At 47.1% G+C, this 19,899-nt stretch overlaps 1 protein-coding gene and 1 non-coding gene across 7 annotated transcripts in view; one reads left to right on the top strand and one right to left on the bottom strand.

The window, feature by feature from the left end:
- Positions 1-19,899, top strand: part of DOP1B (DOP1 leucine zipper like protein B) — a 119,927-nt gene that overhangs the window by 81,719 nt on the left and 18,309 nt on the right. For all 6 annotated transcript variants that reach the window (XR_004268601.1, XR_004268600.1, XR_004268602.1 and 3 more), the window contains 6 exons: positions 3,654-3,776; positions 5,197-5,334; positions 12,163-12,218; positions 13,478-13,582; positions 13,680-13,746; positions 18,640-18,784. Coding sequence is in view for 3 of the 6 variants with exons in the window: in XM_032276931.1 (XP_032132822.1) it covers positions 3,654-3,776; positions 5,197-5,334; positions 12,163-12,218; positions 13,478-13,582; positions 13,680-13,746; positions 18,640-18,784 (634 nt within the window). In the remaining 3 variants the exon portion in view is untranslated. The remainder of the gene's footprint in view (positions 1-3,653; positions 3,777-5,196; positions 5,335-12,162; positions 12,219-13,477; positions 13,583-13,679; positions 13,747-18,639; positions 18,785-19,899) is intronic.
- Positions 10,147-10,251, bottom strand: LOC116551057. The gene has a single exon (XR_004268689.1). It is a non-coding gene; the product is annotated as a small nucleolar RNA U13 (small nucleolar RNA).

Genomic DNA, 19,899 nt, shown 5'->3' with positions numbered 1-19,899 from the left:
CCAGCTTGGCCAACATGTGAAACCCATCTGTAGGGAATCCATGAGCCCCACACGTTCATGTGCCAGAATGTAGGGATCCCTGAGTCCCACATTGGGCACCAGAATGTAGGGAGCCAGCTCTATATCACCCTTGGGCACTCCGAGTTCCGTGATGACCAAGGAATGAGAAAAAGATTAAGAGAGAAAGTGGGACCAGGGGCCCATCACATTATTACTCTGGAGGAGACAATGAAGGCCCTGAGCTCTGATTGTCGACACTATTTATTGATTACAATCACTTTGATCTATAGGGTAGAGGTGGAGCGATGGTGGAGTGAATCAGTGAGCCGGAAGTGAATCAGTGAGCCGGAGCTAGTGTATCATTCTAAGGATTGATAACAGTGGCAGTTTGGAAGTTTCACAAAACAAGAACATGTGGTTATCTTTAGCCTGTTATCTATGTGCAGCTGATGGAACACGGGCCTTACAAGGAGCCTACAAGTCTGGCTACGTCATAGTGCTACGAAGGGGTTTTATGTCCTTGAGCACAGTGTTTATGGTAACAAAGCCGAGGTCACCCTGCACCGGAACATGAGGCATGGACAGGTCTTCCTCCTCAGAGGCCTCCTGCGGCCTTCTGCAGTTTGTTGTTCGTTGTTTATATGTTACTCATAACCAATTTATGTAAGCATCTGTAAATCCTTCCTCCTTTGCAGTGTTTCCCAACACCCATCTCTACTAAAAATACAAAAATTAGCTGGGCGTGGTGGCACGCGCCTGTAATCCCAGCTACTTGGGAGGTTGAGGTAGGAGAGTCACTGGAACCTGGGAGGCGGAGGTTGCAGTGAGCCAAGATCGAGCCGCTATACTCCAGCCTGGGCGACAGAGCAAGACTCCATCTCAAAAAATATATATAAAAAAATTAAGTCTCCATAGCTGGGCGAGGCGACTCATGCTTGTAATCCTAGTACTTTCGGAGGCCAAGATCGGTGGATTGCTTAAACTCAGGAGTTCAAGACCAGCCTGGCCAACATGGCAAAACCTTATCTCTACAAAAAATACAAAAATTAGCCGGGTATAGTGCCAGGTGCCTGTAGTCCCAGCTATGCAGGAGGCCACAGCCAGAGTATTACATGAGCCCAGGAGGTGGAGGTCGAAGTGAGCCGAGATTGCACCAGTGCACTGTAGCGATCACAGGGTTTCACTCTACTGTAGCCTGGGCGACAGAGTGAAACCCTGTCTCACTCTGAATGAATGAATGAATGAATGAATGTCTCTAGAGGTTCAAGGCGGGGGTACCTAGGGCGTCACCTCTAAATGCTTTAGAGACCCAAGTCTCGAGTCTCTAAAGCATTTCTGCTAGACAGCTCATCTCTGTTCTGCTCTTAGTGGTGCCTGTCAAACATGGGCCCATCAGAGTGGAATGTCAGTGTGCCTTTGAGTTCTTAAACCAGAAATGCACAACCATAAATATTTATATTATCGTTTAGTCTTCTTCGGTTTTCAGTGTCAGCCTTGGAAGGCTGTAGGCGCAGGACTCAGTCTCTCACCATCTGCGTTACGGTGTGTGGCATCTCAGAATTATCTGCCACGTCTGACATCAGTTGAGTGCCCCCAGGTGCCAGCTGTGGCCTCAGGGGTGAGCCTTGCTATCCTGCATTTAGGTACCACAGTGCACAGGTAGCCTCCAGACATTCTGTCAATTCCAAGAGTGCCCTAGAAGGAAATTCTGTATTTCAAGCTTGTGCGAGAACGTGCTTTTTTTTTTTTTTTTTTTTTTTTTTGAGGTGGAATCTCGGTCTTTTACCCAATCTGGAGTGCAATGGTGCGATCTCGGCTCACTGCAACCCCTGTCTCCAGGTTCAAGCAATTCTTCTGCCTCAGCCTCCCAAGTATCTGGAATTACAGGCATGCGTCACCACAGCCAGATAATTTTTGTATTTTTAGTAGAGATGGGGTTTCACCATGTTTACCAGGCTGGTCTCGAACTCCTGACCTCAGGTGATCCACCTGCCTTGACCTCCCAAAGTGCTGGGATTACAGATGTGAGCCCCTACGCCCGGCCAAGAACCTGCTCTTAAAAAGATTTAGGAAACCATTTTTCTCACTCAGAAAAAAAGATTTTCTAAACCCTTTTTAGAGCAGGTTCCTGTAGCCCTCAGCCTCTCTGAGCCTTCATTTCCTTGGCTGTTAAACCAGGCTGTGGCTAGCATCCTATCCTCATGGGTTGATGAAAAGAGTAATTATGATAAAGGCTGATGCTCATTAGGCACTTAACTCCTGGCTCTCCTGAGGGACCCAGGGCCCCGAGAAGCAGGACACCCCCCCACACACCCCCTGTTAGTCCCTCTAGAGCAGAAACCATGGTGGGAAGGAGGGGACAGCTCCATGCTGGCTCAGTTGTATCTAATGTGAAATAAACATGGGCAGTTGAGGACACAGGAAGCGCTGGGTAAATCCATTCGTTCGACAGATGTTTTGTGCCTGCTGCCAAGCACCAGGTTCTCCTGAGCTATCGGTGGACAAGAGAGATGAAGTCCCTGCCCCCGTGCAGAGACAGGCATTAATTGTTAGTGTAATAATGATGTGAGCAGTGCTTCAGAGAAAGGTAGGCTTTCCTGAGAGTGTGTGAACAGGAGCCCTGGCCTGCTCCGGGGGTCCTGAGGCAGTGTGGCTTAGCTGAGGCCCCAGGTGGAAAGGATTTAACTAGGGTGGGCATTTCGGGCTGGGAGAGCAGCAGGGTTTACAGAATGAGGAACGTGGCAGGGACAGAGAGAAATTCATGAGTGCAAAACAGAGGATGATGAGTGACATCAGGACTATGTTATAGGTTTAGTTAAATTGATAAAAACCTTACAAAGGTAAGGTTTAAAAAGTGAGAGGAGTAGTAAAAATGAGTTAACTGGGCCGGGTGTGGTGCCTCACACCTGTAATCCCAGCACTTTGGGAGGCTGAGGCGGGTGGATCACCTGAGGTCAGGAGTTCGAGACCATCCTGGCCAACATGGTGAAACCCCGCCTCTACTAAAAATACAAAAGTAGCCGGGCATGGTGGCAGGCGCCTGTTATCCCAGCTATTCAGGAGACTGAGGCAGGAAAATCGCTTGAACCTGGGTGGCGGAGGTTGCAGTGAGCTGAGATCACGCCACTGCACTCCAGCCTGGGCAACAGAGAGTGACTCTGTCTCAAAAAAAAAAGAGTTAAATGGTGCTTGTTTCTGGAAATTGAGCAACAGCTTTCCTGGTGAATATAAGCCCTTCCGCTGCTGATGGAGACAAGCTGAGGCTGTGGGATTTTCAGATGGAAGCAGTGCTGCAACGCCTCACCTGGCTTCCTGCAAAACCCTGCTGTGCTCACAGCAGCGAGGGTGATATTCATCATCTCCTGAGAGGCCCCTGGTCAATCCAGCCGGCCATCCGTCTCTCCACTGTGGCCACTCACTGCGCCGTACCCCCAAGCATGGCACGCCACCATCACATGTCCAGCTCCTTCAGGGAAGGGCTCTGACTCCTCCCTTTGCTAGGATCCACCCGTCAGGGAAACACCTCAGCACGGCATTGGGCACTAACATGGCAGGATCCGAGCTCTCAGTGTGGACAGCGGGTGGTAGTTAGGTATATGTGATGCCATAGCCCCAATATTACTCTGCAGTAACTTTTTTTTTCCGTTTTCTAGACCATAAGACAAAAAATTTTAGACTTCTTAAACCCGTTGACGGCCCATCTTGGGGTTCAGTTGACAGCGGCTGTTGCAGCAGTGTGGAGCAGAAAGAAAGCCCAGCGTCACAGCAAGATGAGGGTAAGGTTTAAAAAGTGAGAGGATTAGTTAAATTTACTGTGAGAAAGAAATACCACAGAATCATGCGGAATCAGTGGTGACATTGGAGGCCAGCATGGGAAACTATTGAATTGATTTCATCATTTTATCTTATTTTTTATTTTCTTATTTATTTATTTATTTTGAGATGGAGTCTCTCTCTTGTTGCCCATGCTGGAGTGCAGTGGTGGGATCTTGGCTCACTGCAACCTCCACCTCCTGGGTTCAAGCAGTTCTCCTGCCTCAGCCTCCCAAGTAACTGAAATTATAGGCGCCCACCACCACGCCTGGCTAATTTTTGTATTTTTTAGTAGTGACAGGGTTTTGCCATGTCGGCCAGGCTGGTCTTGAACTCCTGACCTCAGACGATTTGCCCACCTCAGCCTCCCAAAGTGCTGGGATTACAGACGTGAGCCACCACGCCCAGCCTGGCTTACGTTTTTCAGCCTCAGTCCTCTTCCTTTGTTCCCTCCTACCCCTACCCCATCCCCTGCTCAGACGGTCTGTCGCTGCACCCCCTGGACACTCCGCCGGTGCTCAGCCTCTGTGGCTGGCGCGGTGCCTGTTCTTGAGGAAGAGCAGTGGTGGGTGCCCCAGACCACCCTCCTGAGTGCCTGTGGGCTCCTTCCCTGGTGATGAACCTGGTGCTAGTTGTTTTTCTTCCAAATGCCTGTGACCAAGCTATGCAGACTTCTGTTATCAAAAATACATCTCTCATACCAAGGTTTTCTTTCCAGGGCCAGCAAATGGGAACCTGGTTTATCTGTTTTTTTTCTTCCTGTCTTCTTATTTTCTATCCCATCTCTTGATGCCAACCTGTTTCCTTTAAATTTAGTATATATGTTTCTAAAATGCTTCCTACTAAATTCAAGCGTACCAGTATTACAGCCCCATCATGGACTGCACCTTTTATTCCTAATTTGTATCAAATTATGTTGTTCCCATGGGTGGAGTCCCTTACTCATTTCAAAAGGAAATGTTTGTTTAAGAGATTAAAAGAGGCCAGGCACAGTGGCTCAGGCCTGTAATCCCAGGACTTTGGGAGGCCAAGGCAGGCAGATCACCTGAGGTCAGGAATTTGAAACCAGCCTGGCCAACATGGCGAAACCCCATCTCTACTAAAAAGACAAAAAATAGCCAGGCGTGGTGTCGGGCATCTGTAATCCCAGCTACTGTTGAGGCTGAGGCAGGAGAATTGCTTGAACCAGGGAGGCGGAGATTGCAGTGAGCCAAGATCAAGCCACTGCACTCCAGCGTGCAAGTCTCTGTCTCAAAAAAGAAAAGAAAAAGAGATTAAAACAGACTGATTTTTCCAGGGACGACTACCACAGAATGCTTTTTGTGCATCATCCTTATTTTACTCTCTCTATAAGCTTTCAAGGAATTCTTTTTTTCTTGGCAGATTATCCCAGCAGCGAGCGCATCCCAGCTAACCCTTGTTGACTTGGTTTGTGCACTCAGCACCCTGCAGACCGACACCTTGCTGCACCTGGTGAAGGAGGTGGTGAAGAGGCCACCCCAAGTCAAAGCGGGTGACGAGGTGAGGGGCCTGGGGAAGCCTCTGGGCTTCTGCGGATGAGTGGGTAGCAGTCGTCATAACTACTTCCTTATAAATCATGTTTGGGAGGGAAAGGTAGGTAACGAGAATGAGGAGGAATGCTTGAGGGAGTGAAGTGGAGGTGCTGTTTGCTGTGCTTTGTGGGAGACCGATGAAGCTTTGGTGCTCCTTTCTTAAGGTGGGAACCTCCTGGGGTCAGGGGCTCTCATGCTTGTACCCCGCTGCTGAGGACACTGCCTGGTATGAGGGTTAGCGCCTTCTGGGCATTAAGTAGAATAAAATCTGTAGAAAGAGGAAATGGCACCTGCCTCAAGGAACTTGCAGCCCTAAAGATGTCAGAGATAAAGAAAACCAGACTCTAGTGAAAGGTGGTAAAGACGGATGTGACTGGGTAATCACTGCAGCCAGGGAAGGTGCTGGGTTCCATTTAGATCTGTGTGGAGGTGACTGGGAAGGGAGGAGAGAGCAGGAAGGACCAGGGCTGTAAAGAGAGTTGGAGAAGGAGGAAATTACGAAAGAGCAGGTAGGGAGGCCGGTCAGTCCATAGGTGTGATCAGGCCACGTGCGTTTGCTAACTGGGGCTTATCCAAACGAGACCCCTACCCTCCTGCAGATACACATACAGCCTCGAGATACAGGCTCTGTCCTCCTTGATGATTCTGTTTCAAAGGGATGGCTCCCAGGTCCTTGAGAAACACATTCCTAGGTTGGAGGAGACACATAGACATCTCACAGGGACAGAGGAAGTATTTATCATTGTAAACTAAAAAAAAAATGCTCTAAAAAATGGAGTCAGGGGCCTCTCTACAGATGTTGGCAGGAACACACTGTAAATTCTTTGGCAACTTTGGGCTTTCTCGGGCAGGTACTTGAAGAAGACCAGTGTCCCCATCTAGGGATCCATGCTAAGTTGTATGCTCAAGTCCTTTGTTGTTGGGGTGGACAGAACCATTTGTCAAGCAGAGGACTCAGAGGACCCTAGCTAGAGTCAGCTCAAGGAGAGAGGCTTTGTCAAGGACAAATTAAAATTTGCATAATTTTTCTTTCCTTCTTTTTTTTGAGACAGAGCCTCACTCTGTCACCCAGTCTGGAGTGCAGTGGCGCAGTCTAAGCTCGCTGCAAGCTCCACCTTCTGGGCTCAAGTGATTCTTGTGCCTCAGCCTCCCAAGTAGCTGGGACTACAGGTACATGCCCCCATACCTGGCTAATTTTTGTTTTGTTTTGTTTTTCGAGACAGAGTCTCACTTTGTCACCCAGGCTGGCGTGCAGTGACACAATCTCAGCCTACTGCAACCTCCACCCCTCAAGTTCAAGTGATTCTCGCATCTCAGCTTCCTGAGTAGCAGGGATTACAGGCATGCACCACCAGGGCTGGCTAATTTTTGTATTTTTTTTAGTAGAGACAGGGTTTTGCTATGTTGGCCAGACTGGTCTTGAACTCCACCCACCTTGGCCTCCCAAAGTGCTGGGATTACAGGCGTGAGCCACCATGCCTGGCCAAAGTTTGCATAATTTTTTTTAAACTTTTTTTTTTTTTTTAGACAGGATCTCACTGTCACCCAGGCTGTAATGCAGTGGCACAATCACAGCTCACTGCAGCCTTGACCTCTCCTGGCTCAAATGATCTTCACAAGTAGCTGAGACCACAGGTGCACACCACTACACCTGGCTAATTTTTATCATTTTTGTAGTGCCGGGGTTTGCCATGTTGCCCAGGCTGGTATGGAACTTCTAGGCTCAAGCAACCCTCCCCCTGGGCCTCCCAAAGTGCTGGGATTACAGGCAAGAGCCACCATGCCTGGCTGCATAATTTTTCATAAAAATAGAAAATAAGTGTCAGAGAACGTAACTCATTATAGACATTCTGAGAAAGAGGAGATTTCATCTGGCTGCTGTGAAACCAAAGCCCCCGGGGTGATGTCATTGAACCGAGAAGCTCCTTGTAGTTTTTCTGCTCAATTTCTTCACAACAGCCTGGAGGACCCATGTCATCTAGAGAGCTTCTTCAATTATACACAGTGGATTTAAAACAGGGCAGATGGCCAGGCTCGGTGGCTCATGTCTGTAATCCCAGCACTTTGGGAGGCTGAGGCCAGCAAATCACGAGGTCAGGAGTTCGAGACCAGCCTGGCCAACATGGTGAAAACCCTGTCTCTACTAAAATATAAAAAAATTAGCCAAGCGTGGTGGCTCACGCATATAGTCCCAGCTACTCAGGAGGCTGCAACAGGAGAATTGCTTGAACCTGGCAGGCGGAGGTTGCAGTGAGCTGAGATCAGGCCATTGCACTCCAGCCTTGGTGACAGAGCGAGACTCCATCTCAAACGAACAAACAAACAGACAAACATAAAACAGGGCAGGCTGTGTGGTGTAATATTTGCATTCCCTTGGGCTTCTGTTTTTGTTTTTACCAAAGCAGACTTCATCATTGAAAGCAGTGGAACTGTTTGCCTCTTAGTTCATTAATTTAATAAAAAATAGGGATTTATTTCAATTTTGAAATAATTGCTTTCTGTCAGACAATTTAAAATCATACAGTTAGCAAAGATTTAAGAATAATCTAAATGAAAATTGGGGCCGGGCATGGTGGCTCATGCCTGTAATCCTAGAGCTTTAGGAATTTGAGACCAGCCTGGGCAACATAGGGAGACACCATCCCTACAAAAAATTTAAAAATCAGCTAGTATAGTAGTGTACACCTGTGGTCCCAGCTATTTGGGAGGCTGAGGCAGGAGGATCAGTTGAGCCCAGGAGTTCAAGGTTGTAGTGAGCTATGATCGAGCCACTGCATTCCAGCCTGGGTGACAGAGTGAGACCCTGTCCAAAAAAAAAAAAAAAAAGAAAATTAGTGCAATGGAAAAAATGATTATTAAAAAATATAGCTTTGCTTGCACAGATATTTGTGCATCAATGTTCATAGCAGCGTCACTCACAACAGCCAAAAGGTAGAAGCAGTCCTTGTGTGTATCTGTTCGTGCAGTGCATTGGTACTCGGCTTTAAAAGGAAGGAAATTCCAACACATGCTACAGTGTGGATATCAGATCCTCAACATGGATGAATCTGGAAACATTAAGTTAAATTAAATAAGCTAGTCAATGGCCAGGCACGGTGGTTCACTTCTGTAATTCCAGCACTTTGGGAGGCCAAGGCAGGCGAATCCTGAGGTCAAAAGATCAAGACCATCCTGGCCAACATGGTGAAACCCAGTCACTACTAAAAATACAAAAATTAGCCAGGGGTTGTGGCAGGCTCCTGTAGTCCCAGCTACTCGGGAGTCTGAGGCAGGAGAATCGCTTGAACCTGGGAGGCAGAGATTGCAGTGAGCCGAGACCACGCCACTGCACTCCAGCCTGATGACAGAGCAAGATTCCATCTCATAAAAGAAAAAAGAAATAAAACAAGCCAGTCACAAGAGGACTAACACAGTTCTATATCTGGAAGAAAAAAAAAATTCAACTGTGTCCTCACTCAGCAACATAACAGTCCACACAGAAGACTTCTCTTGCCCCTGATATGTGGGATTTCTCCCCACCAATAAGCAAGCAATTGATTCTACAGTGGACACCAGTGTGGTGTCCTCCAATTCAATTCCTACCCTATCTGCCTGGAGATAGTGTCAGATGCCACAGGGTGAGGGCTCAGTCCCCAAGACCACCCTTTACTTCAGACACCAGTCAGTCACACGTCTGGGCCTGTGGAACTTTGAACTAACTAGCTTCAAATTGGAATTCCCACAAACCCCCACTTTGGGGTCAATGAATTTGTTAGAGCAACTCAAAGAACTCCAGAAACATGTTTACTGGCTTATTATAAAGGCTATTACAAAGGATACAGATGAAGGGGTGCATAAGGCAAGGTATGGGGGGGAAAGTGTGGAGTTTCCATGCCTTCCGTGGGCACAGTTCCTTCATGTGCTCTGCTCTCTGGAAGCTGACCAAACCCAGTCCTCTTGGGCCTTTTATGGAAACTTCATTGGATGGGCATGACTGAAGCATGGACAACCGTGTGGAAATGTGATTTAACAAAAAGAGTGTGATCTGATACTTAGTACAGTGACGGGAAACCCAGCAGGGCCGGCCTGTTCAGATTCTTATTGGCCTGTCTGTGCAGCATTCCTTCCTCCAGGGAGCGGGACAGGACCCTCTCCAGAATGAGGGTCTAATGAACCATAGTCAGATTAGAGTCCTGCCTCGGGGCAGGAAAAAGGAGGGCAGGAGTTTCGAACCAAGAACTGCAGACAAAAACACACAGAAAAATAGGTAGGTAGGTAGGATGGATGGATGGATAGATAGAGAGGTAGGTAGGTAGCTAGATAGATGGGTACATTGATATTAGGTAGGTAGATAGATATTGGGTAAGTAGGTAGGTAGATAGACAGATAGATGATAGATAGATAGATAGATAGATAGATAGATAGATAGATAGATAGATGATAGATAGATACTATGATTTTAGAGTGTTGAGGTGGCTCACTCCTGTAATCCCAACACTTTGGGAAGCTGAAGCAGAGGGAATGCTTGAGCCCAGAAGTTCAAGACCAGCCTGGGCAAGAAAGTGAAACCCTGACTCTATTAAAAAAGAAAGAGGGAGACAAAGAGAAAAAGAAAGAGACAGAAAGAAAGAAAAAAAAATTAGCCAGGCACAGTGGTACGCACTTGTAGTCTCAGCTACTTGGGAGGCTGAGGGGGAGAATTGCTTGAGCCAGGGAAGTTGAGGCTGCATTGAGCCAAGATCACGCCACTGCACTGCAGTACAGAGCGAGACCCCGTCTCTAAACGAAAGAAAGACTTTTTTTCCAGATGGGTAATGTGCCGACCATTATAACAAGGTTTGAGGGTGGCACATCTCACACATGCGTGTGAATACCTCATCATTGCACTCATGAACTACAGAAGGATTGGGAGACTTTTTTTCAGCCATTTTCTTCAGCCTCGCACATGACACAGGGCAGCCCCATACAGGAATGTCCAGGCCCTGAGGACCTGGCCATTGGGCGTCACCCAGTTATCCTGCAGTTATCCCAGATAACCACTGCAGTTATCCTGCAGTCCCTGGTCTCTTCCTTCCTTCCAGTGTTTATCAACAATGCGCTCTGTGCACTGAGTGGTGTCACGAAAAAAAAAAAACAGTTCCTGCCCTCAGTCCTCCTATGTTCTAGGTTGGCAAGGAAGAGGGAAGAGAAAAGAAGCCATCCTAAAAAATAACAACACTGCAGGCCAGGTTATGGGGCCAGCTCAGTGCTTAAGGTATCGAATGTAAAAGGACCCTGGTGACTTCCACAGTGTTTCTTGGGAATCTGGCCCAGGTCTCCCAATCTCCCAAGAACGTATGGTTGTCTGTTGCCTTTCACTCTTTTTTTTTGTTTGTTTGTTTGTTTTTTTGAGATGGAGTCTCGCTCTGTTGCCCAGGCTGGAGTGCGGTGGCATGACCTCGGTTCACTACAACCTCTGCCTGCCGGGTTCAAGCGATTCTCCTGCCTCAGCCTCTTGGGTAGCTGGGATTACAAGCTGCCCGCCACGATGCCTGGCTAACTTTTTGTATTTTTAGTAGAAACGGAGTTTGTCCATGTTGGCCAGGCTGGTCTTGAACTCCTGACCTCAGGTTGTCCACTCGCCTTAGCTTCCCAAAGTGCTGGGATTATATGCGTGAGCCATCGTGCCCGGCGCCTTTCACTCTTGTCCATAAATGTGAGGAGCGGGAATGGCGCTCCACAGGGCGGTCTGTGTGCTGCAGACTTGGTTGCCGTAGAGCCACAGGGTTCTTCAAGGGGCTGTCCTTCCAAAGACAGCTCTGCAGAGGCCATGACAGCCAGAGCGAGTGTCTTTAGGTTTTGCTTCCTTCACATTACTTGAATTTCTACAAATACCTGCAATTTCTAGTCCTTCCTGGGCCAAAAAGGAAGCGGATGTTATCTGGCTGACTGATTTTTGGTGGTTCAAATAACAAAACTACATTTTGTGGTTAGTTTCGTTCATTGATAGCTACAAATAGCTTCTTACAAGCACGGAGGGAGGAAAATGTGTGTTTTGGAACTTGTTTCCAAGTAGTTCCGGCCACAGGGTTTTTGGGGAAGCTGTCTGGGCTGGGTTTGAAGTAATCTCCTAAACTAAGAATGATAATTTTTTGACCGTGTGCTGTGGCTCTACTTGGGAGGCTGAGGCAGGAGAATCGCTTGAACCCGGGAGGCAGAGGTTGCAGTGAGCTGAGATTGTGCCACTGCCATCCAGCCTGGGCAACAGAGCAAGATTCTGTCTCAAAGAAAGAAGAAGAAAGAAAGAAAAAAAAAAAAAAAGCCAACTGCGGTCGTTCATGCCTATAATCCCAGCACTTTGGGAGGTTGAGGCGGGCGGATCACCTGAGGTCAGGAGTTCAAGACCAGCCTGACCAGCATGGTGAAACCCTGTCTTTAAACAATAAAAAGCAAAAGAAGAATTAGAATGTTTTCTTGTCTCTTGGTAATCATATGCATTCATTGGAGTCAACATTGGCCCCAGCTTTCTGTGTCAGGGGAAGTTCAGTGACAACGCCCATTTTCCTGAATGCTTGTTGTTGCCTGGAATATAAAGTGGGTAAACAGGGTGGGAGATCACTGTAGAAGTCTAAGGGGGCACAAATGATTTGGGGGTTCATAAGACACACGTTTTAATAGTACATGATGGACATTACAGTGTCTGTTGTTACATCTGTAAGGTTCTTTAGACAAAAGCCTTTGCTTTGTTAGTTTATAGATCTGTTTCATTTTGTATTTGAATTCCCTTTGGCCTTATTTCCCACGAACTTGGAGTAATTGGTTTCACTTTCATTTTCAGAAATCGCCCCTAGTGGACATTCCTGTGTTGCAATTTTGCTATGCTTTTCTCCAAAGGTAATCCAGTCCCCCGTCCTCAAAAAACTTCCTTAATACAGATGCTATTGCAGTGACCATGCATAATATCTCCGGTTTTATTTCTAGAGTAGTAGAGAGCCATAGTTCAGAAAATATTTTAAAGTTGTCATAATTTCTTCCCAATTGGTTGATCTATACTTTTCCTTCTCCAGAGATTTAACATCTTAAAATCTGTGCACTCTATCTCAAACACTTTACGTGAACAAAGCTTTATGTGAGGCCTTTTAAACTTTAAAATACTTGGATTTGCATTAATACAGAAAAAAAAAAAAAAAAAAAAAAAAAAAACACAGACAGGGAAGTGTTAAAAACCTCTTTTAGAAAAAGGAGAAAGGGGCCAGGCGCCGTAGCTCATACCTGCAATCCCAGCACTTTGGGAAGCTGAGGCAGGCAGGTCACTTGAGGCCAGGAGTCAGAGACGAGCCTGGCCAACATGCTGAAATCCCGTCTCTACTAAAAATACAAAAAATTAGCTGGGCGTGGGGGCCCGTGCTTATAGTCGCAGCTCAGGAGGCTGAGGAACAAGAATCACTTGAACCCGGGGGGCAGAGGATCCAGTGAGCCAAGATTCCACTACTGCACTGCACTCTATTCTGGGCAACAGAGCAAGACTCTGTCTTTAGAAAAAAAAGAAAAAAAAAAAAAAGATCCAAGAGATCAAGGTTGATCATCTAGTTTAAGTCTTTTATTTTATGGACAAGGAATCCAGGAGTATCTCACCTGCCAGCAGCAGGATTTCAGGCTCCCAAACTTCAAGTGCTTGCCAGAATACCAAAGTTTAGCTTGTGGTACATTGTAATTTTTTTTTTTTTTTAGATGGAGTTTTGCATTGTCACCCAGGCTAGAGTGCAGTGGCGCGATCTTGGCTCACTGCAACCTCCATCTCCCAGGTTCAAGCAATTTTCCTGCCTCAGCCTCCCAAGTAGCTGGGATTACAGGCACCCACCACCACACCCAGCTAATTTTTTGTATTTTTAGTAGAGACGAGGTTTTGCTATGTTGGCCAGGCTGGTCTCGAACTCCTGACCTCATGATTTGCCCACCTCGGCCTCCCAAAGTGCTGGGGATTACAGGCATGAGCCACCATGCCTGGCCCATTGTAATTTTTAAAAAAGAAAAATGTCAGTGAGGTATGCTGTTTACCCTTTGCTTTCCAACTGCCAGGATCTCAAATGTGCTTATGAATAAATGTATTTTGACTTGCTCATGGTTATTTTTCCTATTTTTAAAATAAACAGGCTCCCAGTACCAGCCTTGCAAGAGAACTTCTCCTCACTGTTGGGAGTCTTGAAGGAGTCTGTGCAGTTGAATCTAGCGCCTCCTGGGTATTTCCTGCTTCTCAGGTATCGTGTCACCGCATTGGCATTGTGTAATATTTTCTTCTGGCACATATTTTGTTTCTGCAGCATTTTTAATCTGAAGCTGATTGTCTCTCAACAGCATGCTGAATGACTTTGTAACAAGAACTCCCAACCTGGAAAGCAAGAAGGATCAAAAAGACCTGCAGGTTCGTATATGAAAGAGGTTCAGCCAAATGATATCACCCCAGTAGTGCTGTCCTCCTTCGGGGGATAGCAGATAGGCAAGGGATGTTGGGCAGAATCTGAGGTTAGCTTTGCACTTGTTCGCGAGTCTTACTTTCGCTATTGCTGTCTCTAGAGAATTCCGACAGACCCGGGGCCCGGGTTCTGATGAAGGTTCTTGTGTAACGCTTGAGCAATCAGCTGTGGAATTTACAGCTGTGCCCCTCACCCTTTGCACTGTCTGCAGATATATGTGGATCTCACTGTGAAACGTAAATGGAATAAGAAATCTATCTCCCTCCAGACGCGGTGGTGCACACTTGTAATCCCAGCACTCTGGGAGGCTGAGGCGGGCAGATTGCTTAAGTTCAGGAGTTCGAGACCCAGTCTGGGCAATATAGTAAGACCTCATCTCTACAAAAATGCAAAAATTAGCCTAGTGTGGTAGCTGTACTACAGTTCCAGCTACTTGGGAGGCTGAGGATCTCTTGAGCCTGGGAGGTTGAGGCTGCAGTGTGCTGTTCTACCTGGGCGACAAAGGGAGACCCTGTCTCAAAAAAATAAAAAAAGGAATTTATCTCCATACATGGATATTTCTTTTTTTTTTTCCTTTTATTTGGAGGGGTTGGTGGGGGACAGAATCTTGCTCTGTCACCCAAGCTAGAGTGCAGTGGCGCTGTCTTGGCTCACTGCAACCTCCTTCTGGGTTCAAGCGATTCTCCTGCCTCAGCTTCCTGAGTAGCTGAGATTACAGGCACACACCACCACACCCAGCTAATTTTTTGTATTTTTGGTAGAGACAGGGTGTCTCCATTTTGGCTAGTCTGGTCTCAAACTCCTAACCATCCTCCTGCCATGGCCTCCCAAAGTGCTGGATAATGGGTGTGAACCACCGCACCCAGCCTCCATACGTGGATTCTTTCCATAAACCCTCTATCCCCCATTATAAAAGTAATATATGCTCATTGAAAAATTGTTTAATACTGAAAAATAAAACTCATCCATAGGAGATGGAAAAACTGAATGGAATGCCAAGTAATAAATACGGAAGTTATGATGAAGTTGGAAAAATCACTGTTTTGCAACCGCTGTAGACATTGATTCAGTTGGCTTTTCTATCACATTATGGCCTTGGTGATACTGATGCTAATCTTTATGATCCCTGCCATTTGTGAAAGGTGTATCCAGAAACAGCTTCAGTCCACAGTTCTGAACCAGGAGAGTCCTGTATAAAACACAGTAGGCCAAGTGCCTGTAATCCCAGCACTTTGGAAGGCCTAAGTAGGCGGATCACCTGAGGTCAGGGGTTCAAGACCAGACTGGCCAACATAGTGAAACCTCATCTCTACTAAAAATACAAAAATCAGCCAGGTGTGGTGGCAGATGCCTATAATCTCAGCTACTCGGAAGGCTGAGGCAGAAGAATTGTTTGAACGTGGGAGGCAGAGGTTGCAGTGAGCCAAGATCGTACCACTGCACTCCAGCCTGGGTAACGAGAGCGAAACTCCGTCTCAAAAAAAAAAAAAAAAGAAAACATCATTCCAGTGCCGATGCTGCAGGTCCGGGCGCTAGGACAGCACATGCTCACCTAAGCCCTCCCTGCTTTTGCGGCCTGTTGCCAGTAGCAGGCCCCTCTGTCTTCACTGGCCTGGGCAGGGCTCTGACCGCAGGCTTTCCCTTTGTTGCTGCAGCTGGCCTGCCTCTGCTCCTTTTGGTTGCGGGAGGTGGGGGGTTAGGTGGCGTCTGCTTCTTTCTATCTTGTGAATGACACTGGGCCTCCCCACACTAATTCCTACTGTTTTGAGCCACACCCTACACTTCTTCCCCACAGAGGATATAGAAAAAACAAAGTGTGATTTTCCTACCAGACTCTCATAACAGACTACTTCCGTGACCTCGTAACCAAAATGTGTGGGAATGTCTTCCCACCAGCAGTTGAGCTAGTAATTCTACAGTAGACACCAGATAGTTGTCGTCCAATTTCATTCCGTTCTGGCATTCTCCACGCAGAGATAGCTTCAGATCCCACAGGTTGAGGGCTCAGTCCCACAAGACTGCCCCCCGCACCTCAGATGCCAGTCACAAGCCCCAAGTGGTTTCATCTGCCCTTCTGACACACTAGCTCTGCATAGAGTTCCCATTACCCACTCCTTGGGTTCTGTTAATCAGCTGGAGTGGCTCATGGAACTCAAGGACCACGGCGACTGGTTGTTTGTGGTTGGTTGGTTGGTTGATTTTTGTTTTGTGGAGTTTTTGTTTTGTTTTATTTTGGTTTTTTTGAGACAGAGTCTTGCTCTTGTTGCCTAGGCTGGAGTTCAATGGCACAATCTCAGCTCACCGCAATCTCTGCGTCCTAGGTTCAAGCAATTCTCCTGCTTCAATCTGAGTAACTGGGATTACAGGTGCCCGCCACCATGCTCAGCTAATTTTTGTTTTGTTTTGTTTTGAGACAGAGACTCACTCTGTCACCCAGGCTGGAGTACGGTGGCATGATCTCGGTTCACTGCAACCTTCGCCTCCCAGGTTCAAGTAATTCTCCTGCCTCAGCCTCCCAAGTAGCTGTCATTACAGGCACCTGCCACCATGCCTAGCTAATTTCTGTATTTTTAGTAGAGATGGGGTTTTACCATGTTGGCCAGGCTGTTCTCAACTCTTGACCTCGTGAACCGCCCACCTTGGCCTCCCAAAATGCTGGGATTACAGGTGTTAGCCACTGTGCCCAGCTGACCACTTTATTATAAAGCAGATGAGAAAGGAGACAGATGAAGAGATGATCAGGCAAGGAACATGGAAGGGGCACCACCCTCTAGGAACCTGCAGGTGTTCAGCTATCCAGAGACTCATCTGAACCCAGTTATTTTTGGGTTTTTATGGAAGATTCATTACATAGGCATGATGGATTAAATCACTAGCCATTGGTGGTCAATTTAACCTTTAGCCCCTCTCCCCTTCCTGGAGTTTGGGGAGCTGAAGCTTCCTAGCGGCCCCCAGTCACAGCCGTCTCAGTAGCATACAAAAAGACACTTATTACTTTGGAGAATCCATGGAATTTAAGAGCTATAGCTGGGAAATGAGGAGAAAGGCCAAAAACATATTTCCACAATATCACACCCATCCATTCAGTGCTTTCATCGGTCCTTAGGGGACCTCCTTTAAGCCCCCACTCCCTTTTCCTGACTTTCCTTCTGCCCTTCACCCCCACCCATGCCTAAGTTAGCCGGTTAGCCGATTCCCTGCAGCACACCCTCCTCGCCACCCATCGGGCGGGTGTGCCCTTGCGTCACGCCTCAGCACAGCTGCTGAGCCTGGGAACCTTGTGGCACATGGGGTCAGGATTGTTAAATTCTTGGATGTCAAGGATTACAGCCACTCTTAGCTGGGAACACTTGATGACACTGGCTGAGAAGCCCGCTTCAAGCTTCTGTCTCTCCAGCTACTAACCAGATTCTTTACTGATCATACTCCTGAGAGTAGATGACTCCTCATTTCACCCCATTGAGTCAGTTTCACTCGCTGACCTTTATTTCTTGTTACATTATTGAGAGATGCATTTCTAGGAAGAACTTGTGGTCCTGGAAAAACCAGAAAGCCAATCCACTGAATACAATGTGTGGCTTTGTTATCAGCATGCTGTGATGACTTGCGATCTCTGTATATTTTATCTGCATTGGCCAGTACAGTAGCCGTTAGCTACAGGTGGCTGTTGAGCACTTGAAGTGTGGCTAGTCTGCAATCTGGGCAGCATAGGGAGACCCCGTCTCTACAGGAAATTTAAAAATTATCCAGGAGTGGTGGCATGCACCTGTAGTCCCAGCTACGCGGGAGCCTGAGGATGGCTTGAGCCCAGGAGGCTGAGGCTGCAGTGAGTCTGATTGTGCCACTACACTCCAGCCTGGTTGACACAGCAAGACCCTGTGCTGCCCACCAGCCGTCAGAAAGAAATATGGTAGTTAGTCTGAATTGAATGTGCTGTAAGTGCAAAATACACGTTGGATTTCAGATTTAGTGCACACACAAAAGAGAATGCAAAATCTCATTAATAGTTTTTGTTTTTGTTTTTGAGACAAAGTTTCACTGTGGTTGCCCAGGCTGGAGCGCAATGGCACCTCTGCCTCCCAGTTTCAAGCCATTCTCCTGCCTCAGCCTCCCAAGTAGCTGAGATTACAGGCATGCTAATTTTGTATTCTTAGTAGAATACAAAAATTTTTTATTCTTAGTAGAAACATGGTTTTACTATGTTGGTCAGGCTGGTCTCGAACTCCTGACCTCAGGTGATCCGCCCACCTTGGCCTCCCAAAGTACTAGGATTATTGGTATGAGTCACCTCACCCAGCCTATTAATAGTTTTTTAATTGATTACATGTTGATAATATTTTATATATATTGGGTTAAATAAAATATATTATTAATTTTCTTTTTTTGAAATGGAGTCTTGCTCTGTCATCCAGACTGGAGTGCAGTGGCATGATCTTAGCTCACTGTAGCCTCTGCCTCTTGGGATCAAGCAATTCTCTTGCCCAAACCTCCTGAGTAGCTGGGACTACAAGCATGTGCCATCAAGCCCAGCTAATTTTTGAATTTTTTTTAGTGGAGATGGGGTTTTGCCATGTTGGCCTGGATGGTCTTGAACTCCCGACCTCAAGTGATCCGCCTGCCTCAGCCTCCGCCTCCCAATGTGATGGGATTATAGGCATGAGCCACTGTGCCCAGCCTAAACTTTAACTGTTTATTTTTACCGTTAATGTGGCTCCTAGAAAGCTTAATGTTACCTGTATGCACATAGTCGTGGCCTGCATTTTCTTTCTATTGGACAGTGCTGTTCTTAACATTCTTTTCCTTAATTAACTTCCTTTTCCCCTCCTCCTGATTATTCTCAGGAAATCACTCAGAAAATCCTAGAAGCTGTGGGGAACATTGCTGGCTCTTCATTGGAGCAAACTAGCTGGCTAAGCAGAAACCTGGAAGTGAAGGCCCAGCCTCAGGCCTCTCTAGAAGAATCTGATGCTGAAGAGGACCTGTATGGTAGGTGGAGATGGGTCAGCGATGATGCCTCTGCTCAACAGGCGGTTCTAGCTTTTCCTTAAGAGAGAACTTGAGCATTCTCACCACAAAAAGGAAAAAAGTGCATGAGGTAGGTTGGGCACTTGGCTCACGCCTATAATCCCAGCACTGTGGGAGGCCAAAGCAGGCGGATCACAAGGTCAGGAGATCAAGACCATCCTGGCTAACACAGTAAAACCCTGTCTCTACTAAAAATACAAAAAAATTAGCCGGGCGTGGGTGTTGAGGCTCCCACCTGTAATCCCAGCACTTTGGGAGGCCAACTCAGGTGGGTCACCTGAGGTCAGGAGTTCGAGTCTGGCCTGGCCAACTTGGTGAAACCCCATCTCTACTAAAAATACAAAAGTTAGCTAGGTGTGGTGGCAAGCATTGTTTTCCCAACTATTCAGGAGGCTGAGGCAGGAGAATTGCTTGAACCCAGGAGGCAGAGGTTGCAGTGCGCCAAGATTGTACCACTGCACTCCAGCCTGGGCAACAGAGCAAACCAACTCTGTCTCAAAAAAAAACAAACAAACAAACAAACAAAAAAAACGCTGTTCTTGCAGCATAACAAGACCCTATCTCTACAAAAGGAGAGGCGGAGGTTGCAGCGAGATGGCACTACTGTCCTCCAGCCTGGGTAACAGAACAAGACTGCATCTCAAAAAAAAAAAAAAAAAAGGCCAGGCAAGGTGGCTCACACCTATAATCCTAACACTTTGGGAGGCCGAGGTGGGTGGATCACCTGAGGTGTCAGGAGGTCAAGACCAGCCTGGCCAACATGGTGAAACCCCATCTCTACTAAAAATACAACAATTAGCCAAGTGTGGCAGTACGTGCCTATAACCTGCATGAGTGGTAGACTCGGGAACTGGAAAGCTGTCCTAGGATGCAGGAAAATGCCAGCAGTGTGGTCAGAGGAGGATGCTGGGAATGGAGATTTGTGAAATTGGTGAGGCCAAGGGTATGACAGTGGCAGAGCTGGAGCAGCGTGGAAGATGGTTAGAGGAGAAGAGGGCCAGAGCCTTAGAGGCGGAGATGTGGGAGGGAGCATCCCAGGAGGTCGTGAAGTTTCAAGAACGATGACAAGAATGGAA

The sequence above is a fragment of the Sapajus apella genome, unplaced genomic scaffold, assembly GCF_009761245.1.
Source record: "Sapajus apella isolate SASKATOON/1434 unplaced genomic scaffold, GSC_monkey_1.0 scaffold8, whole genome shotgun sequence".
NCBI classification, from domain to species: domain Eukaryota; kingdom Metazoa; phylum Chordata; class Mammalia; order Primates; family Cebidae; genus Sapajus; species Sapajus apella.
The sequence above is the reverse complement of the archived record's forward strand: the minus strand, read 5'-3'. Positions and strand labels throughout refer to the sequence as shown.